At 60.3% G+C, this 23,917-nt stretch overlaps 5 protein-coding genes across 5 annotated transcripts; all 5 read right to left on the reverse strand.

Annotated features, from left to right (window-relative positions):
• Positions 1–738: 738 nt before the first annotated feature.
• On the reverse strand, positions 739–4,658 carry VTJ83DRAFT_1664 (uncharacterized protein; the record flags this gene model as incomplete). Its single annotated transcript, XM_071007848.1, has 9 exons — positions 739–1,875; positions 1,930–2,111; positions 2,179–2,236; positions 2,304–2,457; positions 2,521–2,588; positions 2,657–3,187; positions 3,279–3,798; positions 3,959–4,048; positions 4,294–4,658. The coding sequence occupies 9 exons, from the start codon at positions 4,656–4,658 to the stop codon at positions 739–741; spliced, it is 3,105 nt and encodes a 1,034-aa protein (XP_070868204.1).
• A 2,831-nt stretch (positions 4,659–7,489) lies between these two features.
• Positions 7,490–10,559, reverse strand: VTJ83DRAFT_1665 (uncharacterized protein; the record flags this gene model as incomplete). The annotated part of the gene is made up of 6 exons (XM_071007849.1): positions 7,490–7,679; positions 7,733–7,841; positions 7,907–8,150; positions 8,261–10,237; positions 10,318–10,376; positions 10,508–10,559. 6 exons carry the CDS (start codon positions 10,557–10,559, stop codon positions 7,490–7,492), a joined length of 2,631 nt encoding a protein of 876 aa, XP_070868205.1.
• Positions 10,560–13,321: 2,762 nt separating this feature from the next.
• Positions 13,322–15,456, reverse strand: VTJ83DRAFT_1666 (uncharacterized protein; the record flags this gene model as incomplete). Its single annotated transcript, XM_071007850.1, has 4 exons — positions 13,322–13,429; positions 13,542–15,119; positions 15,223–15,367; positions 15,449–15,456. 4 exons carry the CDS (start codon positions 15,454–15,456, stop codon positions 13,322–13,324), a joined length of 1,839 nt encoding a protein of 612 aa, XP_070868206.1.
• Positions 15,457–17,300: 1,844 nt separating this feature from the next.
• Positions 17,301–19,187, reverse strand: VTJ83DRAFT_1667 (uncharacterized protein; the record flags this gene model as incomplete). The annotated part of the gene is made up of 4 exons (XM_071007851.1): positions 17,301–17,589; positions 17,683–18,083; positions 18,165–18,742; positions 18,827–19,187. The coding sequence occupies 4 exons, from the start codon at positions 19,185–19,187 to the stop codon at positions 17,301–17,303; spliced, it is 1,629 nt and encodes a 542-aa protein (XP_070868207.1).
• A 2,510-nt stretch (positions 19,188–21,697) lies between these two features.
• VTJ83DRAFT_1668 (uncharacterized protein) lies at positions 21,698–23,620 on the reverse strand (the record flags this gene model as incomplete). Its single annotated transcript, XM_071007852.1, has 3 exons — positions 21,698–21,887; positions 22,021–23,044; positions 23,185–23,620. 3 exons carry the CDS (start codon positions 23,618–23,620, stop codon positions 21,698–21,700), a joined length of 1,650 nt encoding a protein of 549 aa, XP_070868208.1.
• Positions 23,621–23,917: the final 297 nt, after the last annotated feature.

Below are 23,917 nucleotides of genomic sequence, written 5' to 3' on the forward strand. Positions count from 1 at the left end.
AAGCAAGTAAGCGGGGCAGTCCAGCTCCGATAAGAGACTGCCATACCTCAGCACATACTATGTAATTACATGCTCTCCCGCTCACCCACACACACACAGAGAGAGAGAGAGAGAAGCATGACAAGCTCAGGTTGTCAAAAGAAAAAAAAGAAGAAAAAAAGGGTCATCCTACAAGAACAACTATTCTCGCATCATCCGTCTGGGCATCTTCCATTGACTATCTAGACAAGCTGGTCTCAAACCAGGCAAAACCGACGCCGCCCAAGCCACTCCTTCTTCTGACCATGCTCCAACTCCCTGCTATGGTACCCCATGGTATAATAACTACTCCGCGTGAAATCCTCGTACATGTCCTCAGTCACAGGCTTGAAACCCCCAAGCCCACCATGCCGCTGGCTATCCAAGCCAACCCATGGTCTATGCCCTGGTGCCTAGCCAAGGCAAGATAAAACGGACCCATGCAGGGATATAGGGCCACCTGCAAAAATATAACATGCAGGACGAAAAGATCTGGCCGGGCTGGCAGACAAACAAGAAAAAAACAAACAGGCATGAAGTTGTCCGAGCGCGATACCCTTCTGTCTGTCTGTCCGCCTGACTGACTGACTGACTGCCTGCCTGCCTGCCTATCCAGCTCCCTCCGGCCCTCCCAACATTGCCACACCTCCCTACCTACACACACACACACACACACCTCGCGAACCTAGGATAGGCCCCCTCCCTCCCTCCTCACCGTCATTAATAACCATACAGCCCCGGCCCCCCGGCCCAGCTCCCCTGCCCCAGCACCATCGTCGCCGCCCCCACCGCCCCCACCGCCCCCGCCGCCTCCGCCGATATTCCATCCGACATGTAGAACCCGAGCTCGTGTTCGTACCCGTCGTTCAGCGTCGCTGCCAGCATGGCCTGCGGGTGAGCATGCATGTGCTGCTGCTGCTGCGGTGGCGGGGGTGCGGGGAGCCCTTGCGTCGACGGCGCATAGGCGGTCGGATGCGGCGCTGCGTGAGGGTGCGGGTGAGGGTGCGGGTGAGGGTGCGGGTGAGGGTGAGGGTGAGGGTGCGGGTGCGGGTGCGGGTGCGGGCCGTACAGCTGCGGCGGCGGTGGCGACGGCTGCGCAGGCGGGTCGCCGGGCCCGGAGACGGTGACCGGGATCGGTGGTTGTCCGGTGGCTGCTGTTGCCGCGCCGGCGTCGAAGGCCTCGAGGGGAAGCTCTAGGCCCTCAGAGCGCTGCTGTCTGGGCCCGGCCGTGGCGGCGGCTGCGGCGGCGGCTGCCGCCGCCGCAGCCGCCGCCACTGTCGTCACCGAGGCCGGTGGTGGCATCGCGCTGTGCGCTCCAGCCAGATCATGCGGAGGCACGGGCCCGTGGGAACGTATGATGCTTTGAGGGGACATGGTGGGCGTGGATAGTTGGGCATGGGTGACGACGGCGGCGGCGGCTGCCGCCGCCGCTGCGTGAAGGTTGGGGTCGGCGTACATGGTGGCAACAGGCTGTTGAGCCATGGCCAGAAGCGGCATGCTCGACAGCGGCGGCGGTGGCGGCGGCGGCTGCCGTCGTTGCTGCTGCTGCTGCTGCTGCTGCTGTTGCTGTTGTTGTTGCTGCTGCTGCTGTAATTCTTGTTGTTGTTGCTGTAATTGTTGTTGTTGTTGTTTTTGTTGCTGCTGCTGCTGTTGTTGTTGTTGTTGTTGTTGTTGGGTCAGGTGAGAGCGGCGGTGATGGGGTTCGGGCCGGACGTCCTTGGATTCGTCTGGGGTAAGCATGCCGGTTTGCTGAAGGTCGGTCGATGTTGTCGCTGGAGGGCATTCCGGTTTGCGCTTGTGCTCAGGGTCAGGCTCAGGCTCAGATTCGGGGTGCAGGACGTGGGGAATCACTTCTTGCTGCGAAAGAGTTAGAACGCCGCCTTCTCGCTTCATCGGTCATCATCCACCTACACCGTCGGCCATGCTACCCTCCCCTCCGGCCGCCGTGGCGCCCTCGGAGGTGTAGAAGCGCACCAGATGGTCGTACCACCGAGAGGCCAGGGGCCATATCGTCTTGGCCTCTCTCAGGATACGAAGCATCCGCTGTACTATGGTGAGGGCATCGTTCGGTGAAATTACGCTGGGGGGACACACTGAAGCTCTCCCTGTTAGGCATTATTCGCGCGTGATGCGATGACGTGTACCGCAGGAAGGACGTACGCTCTGGAAACTTGCACGGATAGCAAGCCAGGAAGCCGCAGGTGTAAACGCAAAATGCCTGTCCGGAACTCCGTCTCAGTCGCCGACGCCCGCAGCAGCATCGCATGCATCGCAAGTCAACTCACAGCCATCTGCGCGCCAGGTCCCTCCTCCGGGGTCTTGCCGCCGTAGTGGGTCTCTATCTGCTGATACAGGTACAGGACGTTCCAAAAGAGCCTGTGCGCCATGTCGGCCCAGAAGGCCGTCTGGCTGGAATCCTTGTGGTCGCGGGATATCATTCTGCAAGCCCGTTAGCCAGCGCCGGTGGGGAGAGGCTCGGTCCAAGGGCGGAGGGGTGCGTACTCGGGCAGATACGCCTTGCGAATGACAAGATTGCACAGGCGAGGGATCATGGTGACGCCGAGATAGCCCTGTGTCCGATATCCAACCGTCAGCCCTTCGCCACGCCGCCACGCTCGCCGAGACCAAACCAACGCACCAAGTCCAGGCCCTCGCGCTTATACTTGTTCAGATTCTCGGCATCCCAGCGGAAGCTCGCGGGGAGGTTCGCCTCCCACTCCTCAAGCCTACGCAGCGTCTTGGCAAACTCGCTGTCGGGTTCCCACGGCCTAGGCCTGCGGCGGTGGCTGACGGCGCGTCGGTAGATGATGCCCCAGTGCTGGTGGGCCTGGATGAGGGCGGCGAACAGAGACCGCTCCGGGTCGGCGACCAGGGCCGGGTTCTCGATCGCCGGAGGCGTGCCCTCGAGGGCCGCCCTGGACTTTGGCTGCCGTGCGTTGGCAAAGTCGGCCTCGTCGCATGGGAGGAGGGCCGTGATGTCGCTTGCCGAAAGGGAGACGGGGGCCTGGGGGCTGGAGTGAAGGTTGTCTTGGCTGTGAAGCATCCACAGGGTTCTTCGGGCGGATTCGGCCCGCAGGATAAGCTCGGGGCTGGGGTCCGTGATGGCGTACGTCTCTTCCCGGTGTAGCTGCATCGAGGTGGCCATACGCATCGCGATGGCCATGTTCATCTAGGACGCCATGGGTGTCAGGCGGCGGGAGAGGAAAACAAGCGAGGGGAGGAGGCACAGGCATGCCGGCTCATGACGGCGATGTACCTACCGCGCTCTTATGCCGTAACCCGCTTCCCTGCTGGGCGAGGCTGAGCAGATAAAACGCCTGGCATCGCTCCAGGGTGGGCTCTTTGTAGATTTCGTTCTGGGCAACGGCCGAGGCGCGCTCCATAAACGTCTCGGACGCCTTGACGGCGCTGTCGAAGCGGCGGACCAACGAGGGCGTCAGGCGGGCCGAGACGCTGAGGATGCCGAGGAGGAAGAAGGGGCTGACTCGGTGGTGGTGAGTCCGCAGGCGCTCGGGGAAGAGCTGCTTCGGGATGAAGCCCAGCTGGAAGTAGTGGCGCGTGAATTGGTTGACAGCCTCGATGATCTCGTTCAGCGGGGGGAGAAGGGACCATTCCTCGCCCGGCTTGACCGCGGCGGCGGCCTCGGTCAGCGAGGCCCCGGCAATGTCCGTCGCGGAGCGGGAGGTTTTGGCGTGTTCGGGCCGCTTGGTCTTGTCGGCTCTGACCCGGGGATGGCGGTACTCCCGGTCCTGGTCAGGCTGGCCGCGTTTGGGGAACTCGCTTCAGGTCCCAGCCTCGACGTCAGCATCCTATGGTACCAAGGGGGGAAAGGATGAGGATTTGGGGCAAGGTCTACTAGGACCGGGGGCGGGGGAGGGGGAGGGAACACCTGATGCGAACGTCGAGAGGAGGGACAAGAAAAGAAACCGAAAGTGCTCACCACTCAGCCGCGGTCAGGCCGGCTTCGAGGCATGCTCGACAGGGTGGCCGTGCCTTTTCGTGTTGGCATTTGCTCCTCATGCGGCGGCATCTGATAACCTGGTGTCAGAACCAGGATTCTCTATTGGCCTGTCGAGGACGGTTGGGATGGGTGGCCGGCTGGCCGGCAGGCAAGCCACCTGGGAGACGAAAGGGGGTTCGGTGGAGGAACGGGAGCCCCCATTCGCACCACCGGCCCGGGCAGGCAGTCGGATGAGATCCGCTCCGACGCACTCTGTGATGCGCATGCAAGGCATATACCACTCCTGGTTTGACATCTCAGACAGGCGTACGCACCTTCGACACGCGATCGGGGCTCTGCGCCGGACGATGGGTTGTTGTTGTTGTTGCTGTTGTTGTTGTTGTTGAAGTACCTGCTGCTGTACCTGCTGTGCCTCCGGGTGGGGGTTCGTTTGGTGGTGATGGTGGTGTTGAGGGTGGTGGTGGTGGTGCTGTTGCTGTTGTGGCGGTGGCACTGTACCGGCGTGCTCGCGCGCTAGCAGGGGAGGCGCCGGCACCGATAGCTGCGGCAATGACGTCTCCATTTCTGCTTCTACTCCGAGCTTAGCTTTCGCGCAAAGCGGCGCGGGTAGACCAAGATATACAGGTGGAGAGGAAAACAAAGGGCTATTCGTCATTCTCGTTGTCGTCGCTGTCGTCATCACCGTTGTCGTCGTTATCTTCGTCGTCGTCGTCGTCGTCGTTGTTGTTGTTGCCGCCGCCGGAACCGCCGCTGCCGGCGTCGTTCAGGCGAGAGAGATTTCCAAGGGGGGTAGGTATTGCACGCGTGAGGACGACTGAACCGCGGCGGGGCGGAGCCGCGCGCCAATTGAAAGACAGAACAAAAAAACGAAAAGAAAACTAGAAAACCAAAATGTCTTGGGAGAAAACCCGGAGCGTCTAGGTACTGGGAAACCCGGGATATCTCTCGCACCGCACCGAGGGCGCCGCCTGGCAGCAGGCTCTCATGCAAAACGTTCAGCGAAGAGAAGGGCCTCGTTGCTGGCGCAAGCCCCCCCGGCGTCAAGTGGGGCGGGCAGGTTGATGCTGGCAAGTCAATCAATCCCCCATACCTATCCGCGCCCAATCGATGCAAGCCTGTCGCAAGCCTGTCGAGTCTGCACCGCGTACCGATGTTATGTATCTGGGCGCCGGGCGCGGCTTTCTATAATATGTACGGCGGCGGCCGGTGTTCCAGGCGGAACGCCGGGGTGCGCGTGGGAGGGATGGGGGATGGGGATGGGGCTGGAGGCAAGGAGAAGACGCCGCGGTAGCGGACGCGCGCAGCTTTCATCCAAACAGAGCCCAAGAGGGTGGGAAGCTGTTTGGTCCCCCCCCCTGGTCCCCCTTGTTGGGTGCTTCACCATCCGGCTGTCAGCCGCGGGAGCCACCTCGCTCAGCCTTGCACGATCCAGCCCAGACGACCTGACATCCGGGGCATCGGAGATCCCGAAAGAGCTTGTTTGTTGCATCTGTCGATAGTTAGCTATATACCATACCTCGCTTGCTCGATCTGATCGTCGAGCTCCCGGGGTTTGGACGCGATACGTACCCGAAGGGTATGCATGTCTCTGGCCTAATTATGGCCTGCCAACACCCCAGAGGGGGGGGGGGTAGTGTACGCAGTGCTCCGTAGATTGGATGGAGCGCCCCAGCTCACACCACCGCCACCACCATCACCACCGTCACCACCACAACCACCACCACCACCGTTACCACCTCCTTCTCCTCTTCATCCCCCTGATGTTCCTCCTGCTCCTCCCACACTCCAAACCCCGAACCCAGACCCTGCATTTCCACCACGTACTGGAAGATAGTTGGTAATCATCAGCCTTCCCACGCCAACCCGCCCCGACCGGCAAAGGTACCTAGCCCAACCACGCCATCAGGCTCGCCCAACCCGCAGTACCCTTTGGGTTGGGCAGATCAAGCACCCAACCCGCATCCATCTCCATAGTTCGCCTCGCCACCAACCTTCTCCTTACTATACACAGCAAGTAACCACCAACTACGTATGACACAAAGGATGGACTACTACAAACGCATCCTTACACCGTCGGGATCTTTCCGTGGCTAAGACATTCAACGGGTACGCATGTGTCGGCAAGGACCCACGAGCACGCAGAGATCAGGCCACCCTTCAAGAAGTCTGCTCTTGGAGTGAGACATGGGGTTTCTTGGAATGGAAAAAGCAACACACCAAGGCTTCTTGTTCTCTCTGTGGAGAGGCACGGAGAGCCCGAGACAGCCCTGGCGCGGCAGGTTCGCTGCAAGACCTGGGATTGAGTCAGCGTTCGCTGCCCGCCTGCAGGCCTGACGCTAAGGGACCTTGTGTTCGTGGATCACTTTGCTTTTTCCCAAGGGAATGCCGCAAAGGGGGGGGTGGGGGACCACACGCTCAACACGGTGCGCTCCAGGGGGTTCAAGACGCGTTTTGTCGAGCCTCCGAAATGCAGCGGAGCTTCCTGAACGCCAGGAGCAGCTTCACCACAGGCAGAGAGCTCTCGTTGGCTGGCCCCATTGGCCCCACGTTTGCAGCGAATTGATGAAATTCCCACCGTCTCTCCCAGCCCACCAATAGGTTTCTTCCAACGTCACGCAAAAAAGCAAAAAAAGAAAAAAAAAAAAAAAAAACATGAAGCTTCTTCAACTTCAACTTTTCATTCAGCACGCCTCGCCCGTGCCTGCCATCTTCTTTGCAAGGCTTCAGACGCCTAAGGGTGGTGGGTGTGGGTTGTAAGGTTCGTATGGGTCGTAGGGTCATCGGCATGATGAGATCAACGGAGATGCGCAGATAGGAGTCATGCGTGTAGGTAGGTTAAGTAGGTAGGCAGGTAGGTAGGTGGTAGTAAGGGGGGGTAATGATACGGTGTTGTTTTCAAAGTCTACAAGATGGTGTTTTTGTCCTCACGCCTCTAACATCCTAGAAGCATGGAACAGTACATGACATGGAAGCCTCTCCTTCTCTCTCTCTCTCTATCCTCATCCCAATACGTGATATCCCGTGGAGGAAAGAAAAGACAAAACAATAGACCGGGGAAAAATGGACATGCCAGCAGCCAGAGAAGAGGAAGAAGATGAAGGGGGTATGACGGGCGCCAGGGAGAAAGAAATGTGTAGAGTGTAGTGACGTCTAGGGGAAGGGTATGCTGTGTAGAATTCAAGGGGGTCTATATACACATTATCTGTGCATCTCGTGTTGTGTCCTGGGTCGCGTTGGGATGGTCTGCCGTGCTGTGTTGTGCTGCGTGATGTCGTCATCGTCGTCGTTCTCGTCGTCGTCCTCGTCGGATGCGCGTGCATGCGTGGGAGTGGGAAGACGGGGATGGTGATAGCAACATGCTGGGGCATGCCTGCTAGCCATGTCGCGCGCGCGCACACACACGCTCGAGACGACGCCGAGGGCTTCAGGAAGGGATGGGGGGGACCCGAACGGATTGGTGGCGGGGTTCCAGCGCGGCGACACCTCGCTGGACGAGATGGCTGATACGGCTCACGCCGCCGACAACACTGTCTGAGTACCACCAATCTGGCGCTTAACCTGTTCCCTTGCCCAGCGGGCCGTCTCGATGGTGCGGGCCTGGAACTCGCGGTTCCCGCGCGTCTCCTTGATCATGGCCGTGACCCACTCCTGACGGAAAGCGTCGGCGAGCTGACCGTTAGGATAGGCATCGGCAAGGTCGCTGTCTCGAGTTAGCGGGAAGGCCATCCGGGCCGGAAAACGGGGTGCGCATACCCAATAACGCCCATCGAAGCCCGCATGAGCGCCTCGCTGCGGTTGGTATCGTGAGCGATGCTGTTGAGCAACTCGAAAATCGACGGGACGAAAGGCTGGAGGATGCCGGCTGAAAACAAACGTTAGCAAACTTGAGAAAAAAAACGACAACCCGCGGCGACAGGGGAAGCATACTCTTATCGCTGGACTTCATCGCCCCAATGATACCACCCCAGGCATCCATAATACCCTCACGCAGCGAGACGACGTAGTCCAACATCTCGTAGGAGCCGTCGCTGCCGGCGGTGATGGTCGCGGCCTGCTGCAGTATTTGAGCAACCACGGCAAGGTACTTTTCGAAATGGCCGCCGATCGCGCCGGCAATATCGCCAAAGCATTGAAGAATGGCCGGCTTGAACTGGTTGGCAAGGGCGGTGCTCTGGAAAACAACGTCAGCAGCCTCGAACTTGCGAAACGAACAAGGGGAGGGAGGAAGAGAGAGAGAGAGAGAGAGAGAGAGAGAGAGAGAGAGAGAACGAGAGAACGAACCCTAAGGTTGTTGAGCAGATAATTCATAAAGTCGTCGCAGTACGGCTGGCTACGCTCGCCCAGGGAGCGGGTGATGTCGCTGACGAGGCCAATAGCCATCGAGCACAGGCTCGGCTCCTCCTGGTTGGCCAGGGCGTTGAAGAGGAAGGGGGTGAAGGCCTGCATGTACTTGACAAACTCCTCCTCCATGGCGTTGGCCAGGCCGCTGATGACGGCAAAGATGGACTCGGGGACGCTGGACTTGCCGTTGACGGTGCTGAGGATCTGCAGCAGGATCTGCATGATCCTGTCGCCCTGGGGCGCGATCTCCTTGTCGAGGCGCTGGATGGTGGCCTGCAGGACGGTGCAAAGGCTGGTCTGCATGTCCTCGAGGATGATCCTGTCCTCGACGCTGACCACCTGCTGCTGCAGCGGCAGGGTCTCCTCGAGGCGCTGCAAGACAACGGTCGAGAGGGACGCCACGTCGGCCAGGCTGTCGTTGGCGGACGTCTGCACGAACACGTTGAGGACCTCGTACGCGGCGGTGCGCACCGAGGGCTCGCAGTCCATGCGGCCCGTCAAGGCCAGCAGGTTGTGGACGCAGCCCTTGAAGTGCGGGGTCAGGGGGTTCTGGGCGGCGCCGAAGTCGCCGGCGAAGCGCTCGGCCAGGTTCATCAGGGCCCAGCAGCACGAGGCCGCCATCTTTGCGTTGTTCAGGCCGTTGAAGAGCTGGTGGATCAGCGGCTCGAGGTGCACGTTGGGGTCGATCGCCTCGGAGCACGACTCGGTGATGCGGCCGAGCGCGTAGGCGGTCGAGTCGCGAACGTGAACCGAGGGGTCCTCCATCATGGCGATGAGCGGCTGCATGCCCGACTTGACGTAAGGCTCGAGCACCCTCTCCTCGGGACCGTCCATGATGGCGCCGAAGGCGGAGACGGCGGCATCCCTGTAGTGCCAGTCCTCGTGGCGCAGGTTGGCCTCGACGAACTGGAGAACGGGGGCGATGATGGTGCTGCCGACGGCCTGGGCGTAGAGCTGCAGGCACTGGTAGGCGGCGCGCGAGATGTTGTACTCGTCGTCGGAGGCGTCTTCGTCCTGCTTGGTCAGCAGGTTGAGCAGGACCGGGACGACCTCGTTGGTGGCGATGCGAGCGAAGCCGTACATGGGCCGCATCTGGTCGGAGCTCTCGACCTGGGCGTTGTCGTCCTCGATGGCCAGCTCCTCCTCGCAGACGGTGCTCCAGAACTCGACGGCCAGCTTGGCGACGTCCTCGTCCTCGCTCTTCATGCCCAGGAGGGTCAGGCCGAAGAGGGCCTTCTCCATGTAGAACCTCATGTTGTCGTAGTAGAGGGCCATGATGCGGTTCAGGCAGCCAAAGGCGCCCTGCTGTATCCGCGAGTCCTGGGCCTGGGTGGCCTCGCACACGACCTGCATGATGTAGTTGCGCTCGCCCTCGTGCTTGAAGTTGTTGCCGACGAACTCGAGCGAGTCGCCGAGGGCCGTGATGGCGGCGAGGCGGACCTCATTGTTGGGCTCTTCCTTGCGAGCGCCCTGCACGACGGCGGTCAAGATGGCGTTGGAGTGGCTCACCAGCGCGGCCCTGAGCTCGGCGTCCTGGGCCTCGCAAATGAAGCCGATGGTGGTGAGGGAGGCCTGCTTCTGATGTTGCGAGCCCTCGCTGACGTTTTGCACGAGGGCGTGCATGAGCTCGGGCCATTGGTTGCGGGGTAGCTCGATGACGGCGATGGCCGCGACGACCTGGGCGGTCGCCTGGCCGGCCTGGGCATTCGTGGACGCGAGGGTCTCGAGGGCCAGCTGCTTGATGCGCTTCTTGATCTCTGGGTCCGTCTGGTTGAGCCATTTCGCTTGTAACGCGGCTTGCCTCGCGAACTCGCGTGCCGTGAAGGCGTTCTTCAGGGCGATGCCGGCGGCGGCACGGATATGACCCTGCGTGTTCTCATTTGCGAGGGCTTCGACGAGTGTGAGGAGGTATTGGGACTGCAAGCCATCAAAACCACGTCAGTCGCGGGCCAGGCGGACAACCAAGCGGGGTTTGAAGGGAGAAGGGGAGGGTTTACAAAGTTGGTCTCGGCGGCGTGGGTGAGCTGCTGCTCGGCCGCGTTTCGCAGAGTCGCGTCTGCAAGGGCGGGGTGGTTAGCAGCGGCGATAGCAAGACGTGGCACGCGGTTGCATGCTTCGCTCGACGACGGGTTGCGCCGGCGACGACGCAACGGCGCCGGAGGAAAAAGCCAGGAGAATACTACTGACCGGTACTCAGCGAGTTGGTGAGGACTGTGTTGATATCCGGTGCGCCTTCCATGATGATTCTATGAATGGTGCGGCCAGAGGGGTCGTGGAGAGGAAGTTGGAAAGCGGGGGTAGTTTGTTCAGAAAGTGGGAGAAGAAAGCGTTGCTAGGGAGAAGGGCGTTGACTCTCGTCGGTCGTCCCAAGTCGGGGGGGGGGGTCTGGCGTGGAACACAAGGCGGGGGGACGGATCCACAGGGGGCTCTGCTCTGGCGGGCAAGCTGAATCGCTAAGAAGGATGGATAGGCTGCAGGGCTTTTGGTGCGGGACCGGCGAACAAAAACGCGATCTTGGAAGAGTCGGTGGTTGTTGGAAAATGTATTAGAGTTAGGTCAAGGTAGGTGTTGGTATGGGTCAGAGAATGTTCAGAAGGGGGCTGCAAGCCAGCCGAGGGGCTGTTGTTGTGTTGTTGTGCGGGTCCCAGATGGGTTCAAATTTTTTGTTTGTCAAAACAATCGAAGGTTCCGCGCTGGGGCGCTTTTTGTGGATGCCGCCAGATCCGCACCGACGAAGGCAATGACACGACAACCAGAGAGAGGGTTGAGGGTTGGCTGATGCTCCGAGGGGGGAAAACCGGCGTTGACAAAGAGTGTGTAGAAGAATGGCACTGAGAGTTTCTGCGAAGGTGGCGAAGAGAAAAAAAAAAAAACAAAAAAAGAAAAAAAGAAATGCAGGGGAAGCCTTGGATTCCTCAAATCCAAGAATGAATCGAGAGCCAAAAGCAGGCAGAAGAAGCGGTCTTTGAAGCATGCGAGAGTCAGAGCTGCGGGCGCGGGGGACGTTGACGAGGCCGTGATTGGCAGGACACCCAAGGTAGTTGGCAGACGAACAGGGGGAAGGGGGGGGGGGGAGAATGAGGGCTGACGTGCCTTGGGTGGATACACGTATTCGCACTGTCCGTTCTTTGAAGGAGGATGCAGTGATGCACCGTGCGAATTCCAGCGCAACGACCGTAGGGCTACGCGTTGAAACGGCAGCCCCTCACCACTGCAGCCCGCCGGGATAGGAGGCCCGGCCCTTCAATGCATCCACCTAGGCGCCTCCCGCCCACGCAGGCCTCCCAGACGGGCAGCTCTCCGGTGGACACACCGTGTAGCATCACGAACCTGGTGGCCGGCGTCATGTTACGTAGTTCGTAGCCGCCCGGGAAGGCTGAGGTGGTGGGTGCTACCATCGAGACAGACGCCAGTGATTCTTCAGGCAGGCCGCTGGATGCATCCTCTTCTCCCCCCTTTGGCACCCAAGCTACGCTACCTACACGAGGTTGGCACATCTCAACCCCCTATGCGGATCTTGAATGCCGTGAGGTCGGTATGGACATTTCCACCACGACCAAGCATTTCCTCCCTACCTACCTTACCTACCACCTTACCTCCCTACCTAGGTACCTTGGCTACCTACCTACCTGGTACCCAAGGTATCCAGTAGGCACCCGAGTCAAGAGGCAATGTGGCATCCAACCGGAACCGAAACGTTTCCAGATGGGGGGAGGACATTGGACGGCAGAGAAGGATCCCCCCTGTGACCTAGGAGTCTCGGACTTGGGGCCAACACTCCCGTCTACAGGTACCCGACCTACTGCGTACTGCGTACGCATGTATTGCCCAGTGGGGCGGCTCATAGCCGGCATGGATCCCACCCTGCTCGGGCTCTGCCCGCCTGGACAACAACCCATCATCATCCATCCCTCCATCCCGCACCCAGCACACACAGCCCATAACGGCCCACGGCCCACAGCACAGCGCAGCACAACGCAGCGCATCCACACCGGAGATGGACGGACCAACGGGGCTTGACCGCCTCGAGCGTCCAAAGTTGCATTCGATATGCGACTCCCGCATAAGGTAGGTACTTACGCCCACGCTGTACACGTACATAGTACAGTACGTACAGTACGTACGTACGTACGTTTACATTTCCATGGGGATTTCCCTCCTCAGGGCGCGCGCGTTCCGCTTCGTCCATGTACAAAAGCATGTACACAGTAGACGACTTTCGGTGTGGTTCTTGGCGGCAGATCCGGTCCATTCACGACGGGCGGAGGGGGGGGCCCGGCTCCCCGGGCTGGCCGTCGTCGGCTACCAAGGAAGAACCGCTTTCGCTCTCAGGCAGCCCTCCCTTCCTACCCTGCCCTTCCCTGTCCAAAGGTCTACTATCAACCATAGGCACGCTGCTACATACGAGGTAGGTACAGGTGGGTTGCGAGAGTCATGTTCGCTATTAGTATATCCCCCACTTCCCTTGCACCCCAAGAATGGAGATCAAACGGTGGTGGTGATGCGAGGGGAATGAGCGGGCACAACCCAAGAAACGGCGGCCTGTTGCATGTGAAACCCGGCCGGAGCCATGGTGGTGGGTAGGTAGAAACCTAATAAACGCCCAATCTACCTCACCTCTTGGTCAGTCGATGGAGCCTCTCCAAGGGACGCATAGGAGAGCCAAGGGGACAAGAAAGGTGTGGTGTAAAACCAATGCAATGCCAACGCAATAACAAAAATAAGGTAGCTAGCGACCTGACCTATACATATACGGTCGTTGGACCAGCTTTGCCTTTCCGACATTGGCTGGTATCCGGCAGCTCTCGAGCCGACTTTTTTTTGTTTCCCCCAGCAACGTGCACCTTACTATATGCATGCTCGCAGTTTTTCATTTTTCTTGTTTTTTCTTTTTGTTTCCCACCCTCCCTCTTCCTAGATGATCCCGATATCCCAGTATGCAAATAACTTCTGTCTCCCAGGCAGCAGATCGTTGCAAAATACACGCTTCCATCTCTCCCATTACATCTCGTCCGCCTTGGCCTCCAGGATGTTGATGAGGTCGGTGCCGTTCGCCTGTGCGTTGACGGCACCATCCTGCGGGGGGGTTGCCGGGCGGCTGGGGGTGAACTGTTTCGACGATGATGTTAGTTTCTGCAGCCTATGCGGGACGCAGGGAAGGTGCGGCAAAAGCCAGCAACAAAGGAAAAAAGAAAAAAAGAAAAAAAAAAAAAAAACTTACGTGGCTCGCAGCGCTCAGCAGGGCAAACAGGGAGCTCTGCACCACGTCGGCGTCGATACCGACGCCCCAGACGCGCTTGTTGGTGCCGGCGGCCGTGCACTCGATGTAGGTGGCGGCCTTGACGTCGCGGCCGCGGCCGACGGCGTGCTCCTTGTAGTCCTGGACGTCCAGGTCGATGTTGACGGTGCGGAGGGCGTTGACCAGGCTCGAGATGGGGCCGTTGCCGCGGCCGCGCAGCTTAAACTCGACGCCGTCGATGGACACGACGCCCTCGAACACGCGGCGCAGGCCGGTCGTGGCCTGCGTCTTGCCCGGCTCGGGCGGGGCGGGCGACGTCGACCGGTCGGGCGTGATGCTGTAGTCGACCAGGTTGAAGCGGCGGTTCTGCCCGAGCGAGTAGGTCTGCCGGAACAGGTCGCAGATCTCGGTGGGCAGCAGCTCGCGGCCCTTCTTCTCGGCCAGGTCCTGCACCACGCGCGAAAAGTCGATCTGCAGGCCGCGCGGCAGGTCGAGGTACAGGTTCTGCTGGATGATCCAGGCGGCGCCGCCCTTTCCGGACTGCGAGTTGACGCGGATGACGGCCTGGTAGTCGCGGCCGATGTCCTTGGGATCGAGCGGCAGGTACGGGATCTGCCAGTAGTCGTCGTACGCCTTGCCCTCCTTCTCGCGCAGCTGGAAGCCCTTCTTGATGGCGTCCTGGTGCGACCCGCTGAAGGCGCACACCACCAGGGACCCGCCGTAGGGCGCGCGGGGGTGGACCTCGATCTTGTTGCACTCCTCGACGACCCGGATGACGCGGCCCAGATCCGAAAAGTCGACGTTGGGGGACACGCCCTGGGTGTAGAGGTTCAGGGCCAGGGTGACGAGGTCGACGTTGCCGGTGCGCTCGCCGTTGCCGAACAGGCAGCCCTCGACGCGGTCGGCGCCGGCCATCTGGGCCAGCTCGGCGGCCGCCACGGCGCAGCCGCGGTCGTTGTGCGGGTGCAGGGACACGCAGATCTTTTCGCGCTCCGAGATGTTGCGGCAAAAGTACTCGACCTGGTCGGCGTAGATGTTGGGGGTGGCGACCTCAACGGTGGCGGGCAGGTTGAAGATGATGGGGTTCTCGACGGTGGGCTCCCAGGCCTTCTTGACGGCCTCGCAGACGCGGAGGACGAAGTCGGGGTCGGTGTCGGAGAAGGTCTCGGGGCTGAACTCAAAGGCCCACTCGGTGCCGGCCTGCGCGGGGTCGTCCTTGGTCAGGGACCGGACCAGGGCGGTGCAGCGGGCCGCCAGCTCGATGCTCTCCTCCTCGGTGAAGTTGAAGACGACCCTCCGGAAGCATTCGCTCGTGGCAAGGTAGATGTGGACGATGGCCTTCTTGGCGCCCTTGAGAGACTGGATGGTGCGGCGGATGAGGTCCTCGCGGCAGGGAGACAGGACCTGCAGCCAGACGTCGTCGGGTACGGCTCCCGGGGTCTCTATGAGTCTCCGGGTGAAGTCAAAGTCGGTCTGCGACGCCGAGGGGAATGACACTTCGATCTCCTTGTACCCGAGCTCGCACAGCATCCGAAAGTACTCCCACTTCTGATCTCCGTTCTGCAATGTACGGGGTCAGCATGGGCGTCCTGCTCTGGGGGCGGTGGGCCCCAAGGAAAAAAAAAGGAAAGAACAAAAAAAGAGAGGCGTCGTAATGGCGTACCATGGGGTCAACCAAGCTCTGGTTGCCATCCCGAAGGTCCGTGGCCAGCCATCGCGGGGCCTTGGTGATGGTCTTGTCTGGCCATTGGCGGTCCTTGAGGTGCAGGGGCGGGAACGGCCTGTACTTCTTGGACGGGTCCTTGAGCCTGAAGCAGCCGTCAGGTCAGCATGGGAGGTTTTCTTGGTGCCGGGCGAGGGGGAAATCTCGAGGTAGGTGGCCGACGGACATGGGCATCTTGGCAGGTTCGGTCCGGGACCGGAGGCGTTCAAGAAATTACAGACGACGGCGTGGAGGTAGAGTTTGCTCTCTCTGTCTTCTCACTCTCTCGGCGTTTTTGGCGGTATCTAGGAGGGGGGGGGGGGGGGTATGGAAGGCTGCTTCTGCAGGTGCCAGGAACAGGGAAAAGGTTCGGTGTCTTGGAGTACGTGACCTCAATCTGCAATGGTTGGTTTGGAGGCAAGCCGTCGGCTACTAATAATGATCATCAGAGGGAAAAAAAAATACCCTGAGTCATAGGGATGAGGGAGTGGTTCGCGAAACCAAAGCAAAAAAACGGACCCCTTGCTTGAAATCCACGTCCCCGGACTTTCTGCACTTTTGCCCCACCATCGTTCACGCCTCCATGCCACCACGCGATGGGCTCTCACTGCCTCGAGTTAAGTTTTTTTTTTTTTTTTTTTTTTTTTTTATGAGCCGTTTCAAGCACAAGAAACGCCACGCCACGCCGTGGGAGCCGGGCCGTGGCGGGGTTGGATTTCGGGAACCCCTCATTTTTTTTTGCCGCCCGGCAGACCACCGACGTCCATATGGAAACGTACGTCAAGCCACCCCTGGTCCTGCTGCCCCTGGAGAGACGTAGCACCTACGCAGGAGACTCCTCTCGTCTTTCTTGTAGGTCGGGTCGGGTTCTACATAGGTAGGTAGGTACAGGCCATGCACGGCCCCCTGCCGTCTCATTCATCCTCCCGGGCCGGCGATCGACGGCCAAATAAAATACCTAGGTATATACCTAGGTGACTCGGATTTCCACCATTTTTTCCCTCGCTCTCTTCCGCAACCGTCCATGGGTCATGACGACCTGCGTGACTCAAGCCACACGAGGACTCCGCCAAGACCCGACGGCGGGGCATCGACGGCATCGACGAAAGGCAAAAGATCCCCCTCCCCCGGTCACGCCTTTCCCGAAACAGGTTCCAATTGACAGGGAAAACATCATTCTGGCCCCACAGCGGGGCAACTGACAGCGGTCCCCACACCGACGTCCAGCTCCGACCGTGAGCCGGGCAGATGACCAGGCAAATGGCGGCATCAACCAAGACAAGACGCAAAGGCAGAAGACATGGAGAGCCGATTGCCGATTACACCCGTCCGAGTGCGGGACAAGGAGCCTCAAAACAGATCGGCAGGAACATGCCGTGTTTTCTTTTTGAGCTTTTTCACCCTCCATCTCCCAGGTGCCTACATAGAAGACGCACTGCCGACATCGAGAGCAGATGGATGTATGTGGCCATGCTTGTAGTTTCAAATTCCACGCTCTCCATGAGACTCGGTTGCAACCAGTTGCAGTTAGCAGCGTGTCAGCATTCTTGTCCAAGTTACCTAGGCCGGATAGCGTCTGAATTCGGGTAGAGACGGCATTGTAAGACGACAATCTAGAGGCCGGTTCTCCGTAAGTACGTACCTGAGCTAAGTTAACCTGCAGCGACCGCTTGCAAAAGGGCGTCTCAGGTACCTAGGTAACCTTCCGATTGGAACGCAATAAGCCCGTTACTATTGGATGTACCTGTAGATTCACAGGGGATGGATTCGTGTCCATTCTTGGAACAAAAGCTCATTGTTGCTTGCATTTTCCTGTACCGAGTTCCCCGTGATAGTACGAAATAAAAAAGAAAAGAAAAGAAAAAAAAAAAACAAACAGAACAAGTCAACCCCAGCAAAGGTTGTGTACACTTTGGTCTTTTATGAACACCGGCAGGGCCTTTCGCATTCCAGGCCCCCACGCCCTGGATTCCTCCTCCATTGATCCAGGTGATTCTCTCTCATCCACCTTCCCTCCCTCGGCTCGTACCGGACACGAATTAAAGCTTAGCAGCCGCCTTGGCGCCCTCGGGCGAGGTGATCTCGTTGTACAGCAGCGAGGTCAGGAAATCCGCGTAGTCCTCGCCCGTCACCTGCGTGGCAAAGTACTGCGCGGCGAGGTGGTACTTGTTGCCGGCGGGGGCCTTGGCGAGCAGCTTGTCGGCCTCCTCCTTGAGCAGCTTGAGGGCCAGTGCCTTGTCGACGCGCTTGCCCTCGGCCGTGGTCACGCCATGGCGCACCCACTGCCAGAGCTGGCTGCGCGAGACCTCGGCGGTAGCGGCGTCCTCCCTAGAAGGAAACAAGAAACACGGTCAGCATTTGTGGTTTGGTGTGGCTGGGAAACGGACAAAGAAAAAAAGAAAGGGGGGGAGGGGGACGAACATGAGGTAGTTGATGGGCACGCAACCGACGCCGCGGATCCAAGCCTCCATGTAGCCCAGGCCGATGGCCAGGTTCTTCCGGATGCCCTCCTCGGTGATCTTGCCGGGGACGTTCATGTTGAGCAGGTCGTTGGCGCCAATCTCGACGTCCTCGCGACGCACAAAGAGCTGGTTCGGGGTGGGCATGTACTTGTTGAAGACCTCGGAGGCGATGGAGGCCAGGGCCGGGTGGGCGACCCAGGTGCCGTCGTGGCCGGCGCGCACCTCGCGCAGCTTGTCGGCGCGGACGCCCTCCATGGCCTTCTCGTTGGCCGCCGGGTCGTCCTTGATGGGGATCTGGGCCGCCATGCCGCCCATGGCGTGCACGCCGCGCTTGTGGCACGTCTGGATCAGGAGCTTGACCTGTCGGAGAGGGAGGAAGATGCGGTTAGCACGGGAGAGGGAAAAAAATAAACAAGGCGAGGAATGCTGCGGCGAGCTTACATAGGCGTCCATGAACGGCACCGTCATGGTCACGGAGCCGCGGTCGGGCAGCACAAAGTTGGAGTTTTGGCGGAACTTCTTGATGACGCTGAAGATGTAGTCCCAGCGGCCGCAGTTGAGGCCGGAGCTGTGATCGCGCAGCTCGTAGATGATCTCCTCCATCTCAAAGGCGGCCAGGATGGTCTCGATGAGGACGGTGCCGCGGATGGTGCCGCGGGGCATGCCGATGTAGTCCTGGGCGAGGTTGAAGACGTCGTTCCAGAGGCGGGCCTCGAGGTGCGACTCCATCTTGGGCAGGTAAAAGTAGGGGCCGAAGCCGCGCTTGATGGTCTCGAAGGCGTTGTGGTAAAAGTAAAGGCCAAAGTCGAACAGGGAGCCCGACATGGGCTCGCCGTCGACGGTGACGTGCTTCTCCTCGAGGTGCCAGCCGCGAGGGCGCACGATCAGGGTGGGCAGGGTCCTGTCGGTGCGGAGCTTGTACTCCTTCTGGCCCTGCTTGAAGTCGATCTGGCGGCGCACGGCATCGTACAGGTTCACCTGGCCGTTGATCATGTTGGCCCACGTGGGGGCGCTCGAGTCTAAGGGAACGGATTAGCGCTCGCTCGTGGCCAGGCCAAGACAGACAGAACGACAAAACAACAACGGCAACAAAAAAAACGTACCCTCAAGATCGGCCATGTAGGTCCAGACATCGGCGTTCAGGGCGTTGACGACCATCTTCCGGTCGGTAGGGCCCGTGATCTCGACGCGGCGGTCGACCAGGCCCGGGGCGGGCGGCGCGCCCTTCCATGTGGGGTCGTCGCGGATGTGCTTGGTCTCGGGCAGGAAATCCGGAAGGGCGCCCTTGTCGAGCTCGGCCTGGCGCAGCTTGCGGCGCTCGAGGAGGGCCTTGCGGGTGGGGTTGAAGGAGCGGTGCAGGAGGGCGAGGAAGGCCAGGGCGTCCGGGGTCAGGATCTTGCTATGGGACGGCTCAATGCGGCCGAGGACGTTGACGCCCTGCAGGATGGAATCTTTGCTGGCCATGGCTGCGGTCTGTGTGCGATGTACGACGCAATTGGCGCGAGGGGGCGTCTCTGAGGAGGGATGGACGGATGGAGATCAAGGAATGAATGGATCTGTCGACTGGTGAGCATGTGTCTCTCGGTTATAAGTCGAGCAACCCAAGATGAGGGGGGGGGGGCTGGGTCAGGTGAGTCAAACGTCGGCCGCCGGGAAGATCGGGAGTGCGCCGAAAACAGGCCTCGGTGCAACTCGCAAATGAAAGCCGGCGGCGGTGTCGCGTCGAGGTCCCAGACTCAGGGGGGTCCCAAGGGAGGGGGGGAAGGCCGCTGAGCAGGACGGTGGATGACGGACTTACCACTACCTAAGTGATGATGATGATGATGATGATGATGTTGGGCTCTGAAGAGGGTGCTATACCGTGTCACGTCTGATCTCCCTTTTTTATGTTGAGGAAAGAAAAAAAAACATAAAATAGTCAGAAAAAGATAGCCCGGATGCGGAGAGAGGAGGGAAGCCACGAGATAAAAAGAAACCCGCCCCCCCCCTTTGGATTGAGCACGAGGCATGACGAAAATGATTAGGGATCCCGACCTCTTCGGTAAGCCGAGCTCGCTCGCCGCCCTGGTCATCCAGGTCGTCCTCCACCAAGCCACGGCGGCCGGCCGATCATGGGGCCGTAGGCTGGTGAGTGAATCCCTGCCCTTCCCCCATGGCGGCCCCGGACCCCGTTGTCTGGTTTGCCCACCACCTGGCCAGGACTGCCCACGGCTCCCCGGTCGGGGTGGAAGCCGTTCGCTGTTCGGGCCTGGGGAAACGGCGCCATTGGATGTGGCTGTCGGGGGGGGTTGTGGATTGAATGCGTACACCGTAAAGATATGACGCTCTACTCTACATAGCTCAATGGACATTGCAAGGTGGTTGGTTGGCTCCGTCATGCGTCCCGGCGCGGTGCTGTTGTGCCGTGACGTTCCAGATGCCGGATTCCAGAGAGACCTACTACTACACAGTAGAGAGAGGGAGGGAGAGAAAGAGTCCCATGTGATACGCCAACCACATGCCAATGGACGGAGGTCCCTACCGTCTCCGTAATGCCACGGCGTATCGGAGGTTGGGAAAGGAGTGAAGTCATCGGGTTCGGCACCCCGCCAAAGGCATGGCGTCTCCGGATTGGCCTTCCCCGGACCCTCCATTGCCCCCATTGCCACCTGCACCCGCGGCTGTTACGTTAGCGCAACTCCCTCCAAGCGCAACGCTCCGTGGTTGTCAGGCAATGAGCGTTTCTGGTGTACTGTGTATGCACGATTGTTACGCCTCCCTCTTTCCAGGTTGGGTACACGCATGTGGTACCGTGCCGTACCGTACGTACCTGGCCGCGCCATTGCCCACAGGTATCATGGAAGCCCCCGACGACCCGAGAGATACTAGAGACACAGATGGAGAGATAGTAGGTACCTTATCAATCAAGCCCCCCCCTTTTCCCTGCAACGCAACGGCATCCTGCCCCCCCTCGCCCGCCCTTGTGCAGGGGGCAATCGCGAGGTCGGGGCGTTATCAATGACGCATGTGCCCGAAAGATTTCACGTATCGTCTCGTTACGGCACCCCCCATGGAGCACCCGCTGGAGACGGGAACCAATGGAGCGAGCAGCACATGGAACGGATGGATCCAGTCGGATGGACTGAAGGCTGGCCTGGACCCTCCCGCCCGGCTCTTGGCCGAGCCCCACATGCCTCAGCTCCGGTCTGCCGCCGCAAAGCCGAGGTCCCATCTCGCTGCCAAAGCATGCCTCCCGGCCGTGAATGTGCCGACAGTTCCCGAACACCCTGAGTCAACGCTGACGACAAGGCGATTGCTGTGTACATACTGTACTGTGTAGTACGTGGTAGGTGCAGAAGAATGCACGACGGAGGCGAGGTGGACATGCAACACACGAGGACGGAGCATATGTAGATACGGCAACAAGGACGGGTTGGCTGGGGTGTTGGCACGGTCGAAGGCGGTTAGTGACTGTGGGATGTTTCTGCAGCTTCTTCCATCTAGACTTCTTCAAACGCCTTCCAGACTGGCCCATCCCATCCCTTGGCAAGCTACCTTGGTTCTGTACGCCATCTCAAAATCCTCGGCTCGATGGATGGAGCCCCCTCCCTCCCCCTGGCGCTGTGACCGGGCCGGAGAACAATGTCACCTGAAACGCCATTCTCCTGTCTCTCTATCTCTCTCTCTCTCTATCTCTCTCTGTCTGTCTGTTTCTCTCTTTCTCTCTCTGGTCTCCATCCATCTTGTCCTTTTCCCCCCTCCCTTCCTCCCCGTGGGAGGAGCTGTGGGTTGTCGATACCACCGTCGTCGTTCTGATACACACGCGCACACACGCATACACACACACACACACACACACACAGACAAACAAACACACAAACAAACGCACTTGTACACGGCCCTCCGGCCCCTCTTCCCTTTTCCTACCTACCTAGCCTGCCTAATGTACACCATCATCCCCCGCCGCCTACGCGCCGCGCTCAGGTCGCCTTGTTTTACCCCTTGTACGGCTTAGGGCCGACCATGAGCTCGGGCCTGACGAGCGTGTCAAACTCGTCCTCGGTCAGCGCCTTGAGCTCGAGCGCGCTCTCCTTGAGCGTGATGCCCTTCTTGTGCGCGTTCTTGGCCACCTTGCTGGCCATGTCGTAGCCGATCTTGGGGTTGAGGCAGGTGACGAGCATGAGCCTAGATCGCCCGGGCGCGTTGGCGTTCCCTTCGGTCAGCCTACAGCAACGTCCCGTCCGCGATTCATGACGCCGGATGAGGGGAGGGGAGGAAACGAAAAAAAAAAAAAAAAAAAAAAAAAAAAAACACGTACGACTCCTTCATGATGCTCGCAATCTTGTCCTCGTTGGCCTTGAGGCCGGCCACCAGGTTCCTCTCAAAGCTCCGCATGCCGTCGGCCAGCAGCCGCACGCTGTGCAAAAAGTTGCGGATGATGAGGGGCTTGTACACGTTGAGCTCAAACTGGCCGTTCATGCCGCCGATGGTGCACGCGACGTGGTTGCCCATGACCTGGGCGCACACCATGGTCAGCGCCTCGCACTGCGTCGGGTTCACCTTGCCCGGCATGATGGAGCTGCCGGGCTCGTTCTCGGGCAGGATCAGCTCGCCCAGGCCGCAGCGCGGCCCGCTGCCGAGGTAGCGGATGTCCTGGGCGATCTTGGTGAGCGAGGCCGCGAGCGTGTTGAGGCTGCCGTGGGCCTGGACCACGGCGTCGTGCGCGGCGAGCGCCTCGAACTTGTTGGGCGCCGTGCGGAACTCGGTGCCCGTCATCTTGCTGACCTCCTCGGCGATGGCCTCGGCGAAGCCCTCGTACGTGTTGATGCCCGTGCCGACGGCGGTGCCGCCCTGCGCGAGCAGGCGCAGGTCCGGCAGCGAGCTCTCGACGCGCTTGATGCCGGCGTCGAGCTGGGCGACGTAGCCGCTGAACTCCTGGGCCAGCGTCAGGGGGGTCGCGTCCTGCAGGTGGGTGCGGCCGATCTTGATGATGTTCTTGGCCTCGAACTCGTCCACCTTGGCCTGCAGGGCGTCGCGCAGGCTGCGGAGGGCCGGGAGGAGCTCGCCCTCGACCTCGAGCACGGCGGCGATGTGCATGACGGTCGGGAAGGTGTCGTTGGACGAGGCGGAGCGGTTGACGTGGTCGTTGGGGTGCACGGGGGACTTGCTGCCCATCTTGCCGCCCAGGATCTCGATGGCGCGGTTGCTAATGACCTCGTTGGCGTTCATGTTGGACTGCGTGCCCGAGCCCGTCTGCCAGACGACCAGCGGGAAGTGGTCGATCAGCTTGAGGTCGGCCACCTCCTGGGCCGCTTGCTGGATGGCCTTGCCGATGGTGGGGTCTGGAACGGGCGGGAGATGTCATCGACCGGTGGTTAGCCCCCCCCCCCCCTCCCCCCGGTCTGCGATCGCAACAGGACGGACCCGAACCAATGGGTTCAGATCCAGATCGCCCAGGCCCGCCGAGGGGATGACGACTCACCGAGTCCATAGCGCATGTTCACCGTCGCCGCGGCGCCCTTCAGGATGCCAAAGGCCCGGACGATGGCCGGGGGCATGCGGTCCTGGGGCTGGTTGATCTTGAAGTTGGTCAGGGAGCGCTCCGTCTGGGCGCCCCAGTACTTGTCGGCGGGCACCTCGATCTCGCCAAAGGCATCGCTCTCGATCCTCGTCTTCGGGGTCGCGTCCGCCATCCTGGTCGACGTGTTGTGGAAATATCTCGCTTGAGCGGCACCAAACACAGCTGCGGGGTTCCGGGAGCGCGAGGTCCAGGAAGAAATGCTGCCCGACGACAACGACACCGTCTTGGAGCATGTGCTCGCACGGCTGCTGATCAGCGGCCGTGCGGCCCTCGGCACACTGGCGCAGGTGCTGCTGCGGGCTGCGGGCCCGGCTGCCGCTCGAACCGTTCGAAGCATGGTTGGAGGGTGGTCTGACTCGGTGGCTAATACGTCACAGGGAGCTAGAGGGCGGTTCGAGGAGCGGGACGCCCAGAAAGTAGCTTTTGAAAGCGATTTTCAAGGGCCGGTGGTACGAAGGGGCAGAAGAGATAGGAGAATGAGGAGATGAGTTGTAGACCTGGTATTGGTTTCGCAGTGATGTTTTCCTCTTCTATTTTTTTCCCCAGCTATTTTTTTTTTCCCTCATGGCGACACCGAAACCTCAAAATTAATCCCCGGCCGCTATTCCCGGCCTTGCAGGCCGGCCCCCCCCCC

The sequence above is a fragment of the Remersonia thermophila genome, chromosome 2, assembly GCF_042764415.1.
Source record: "Remersonia thermophila strain ATCC 22073 chromosome 2, whole genome shotgun sequence".
Taxonomy (NCBI): Eukaryota; Fungi; Ascomycota; class Sordariomycetes; order Sordariales; family Chaetomiaceae; genus Remersonia; species Remersonia thermophila.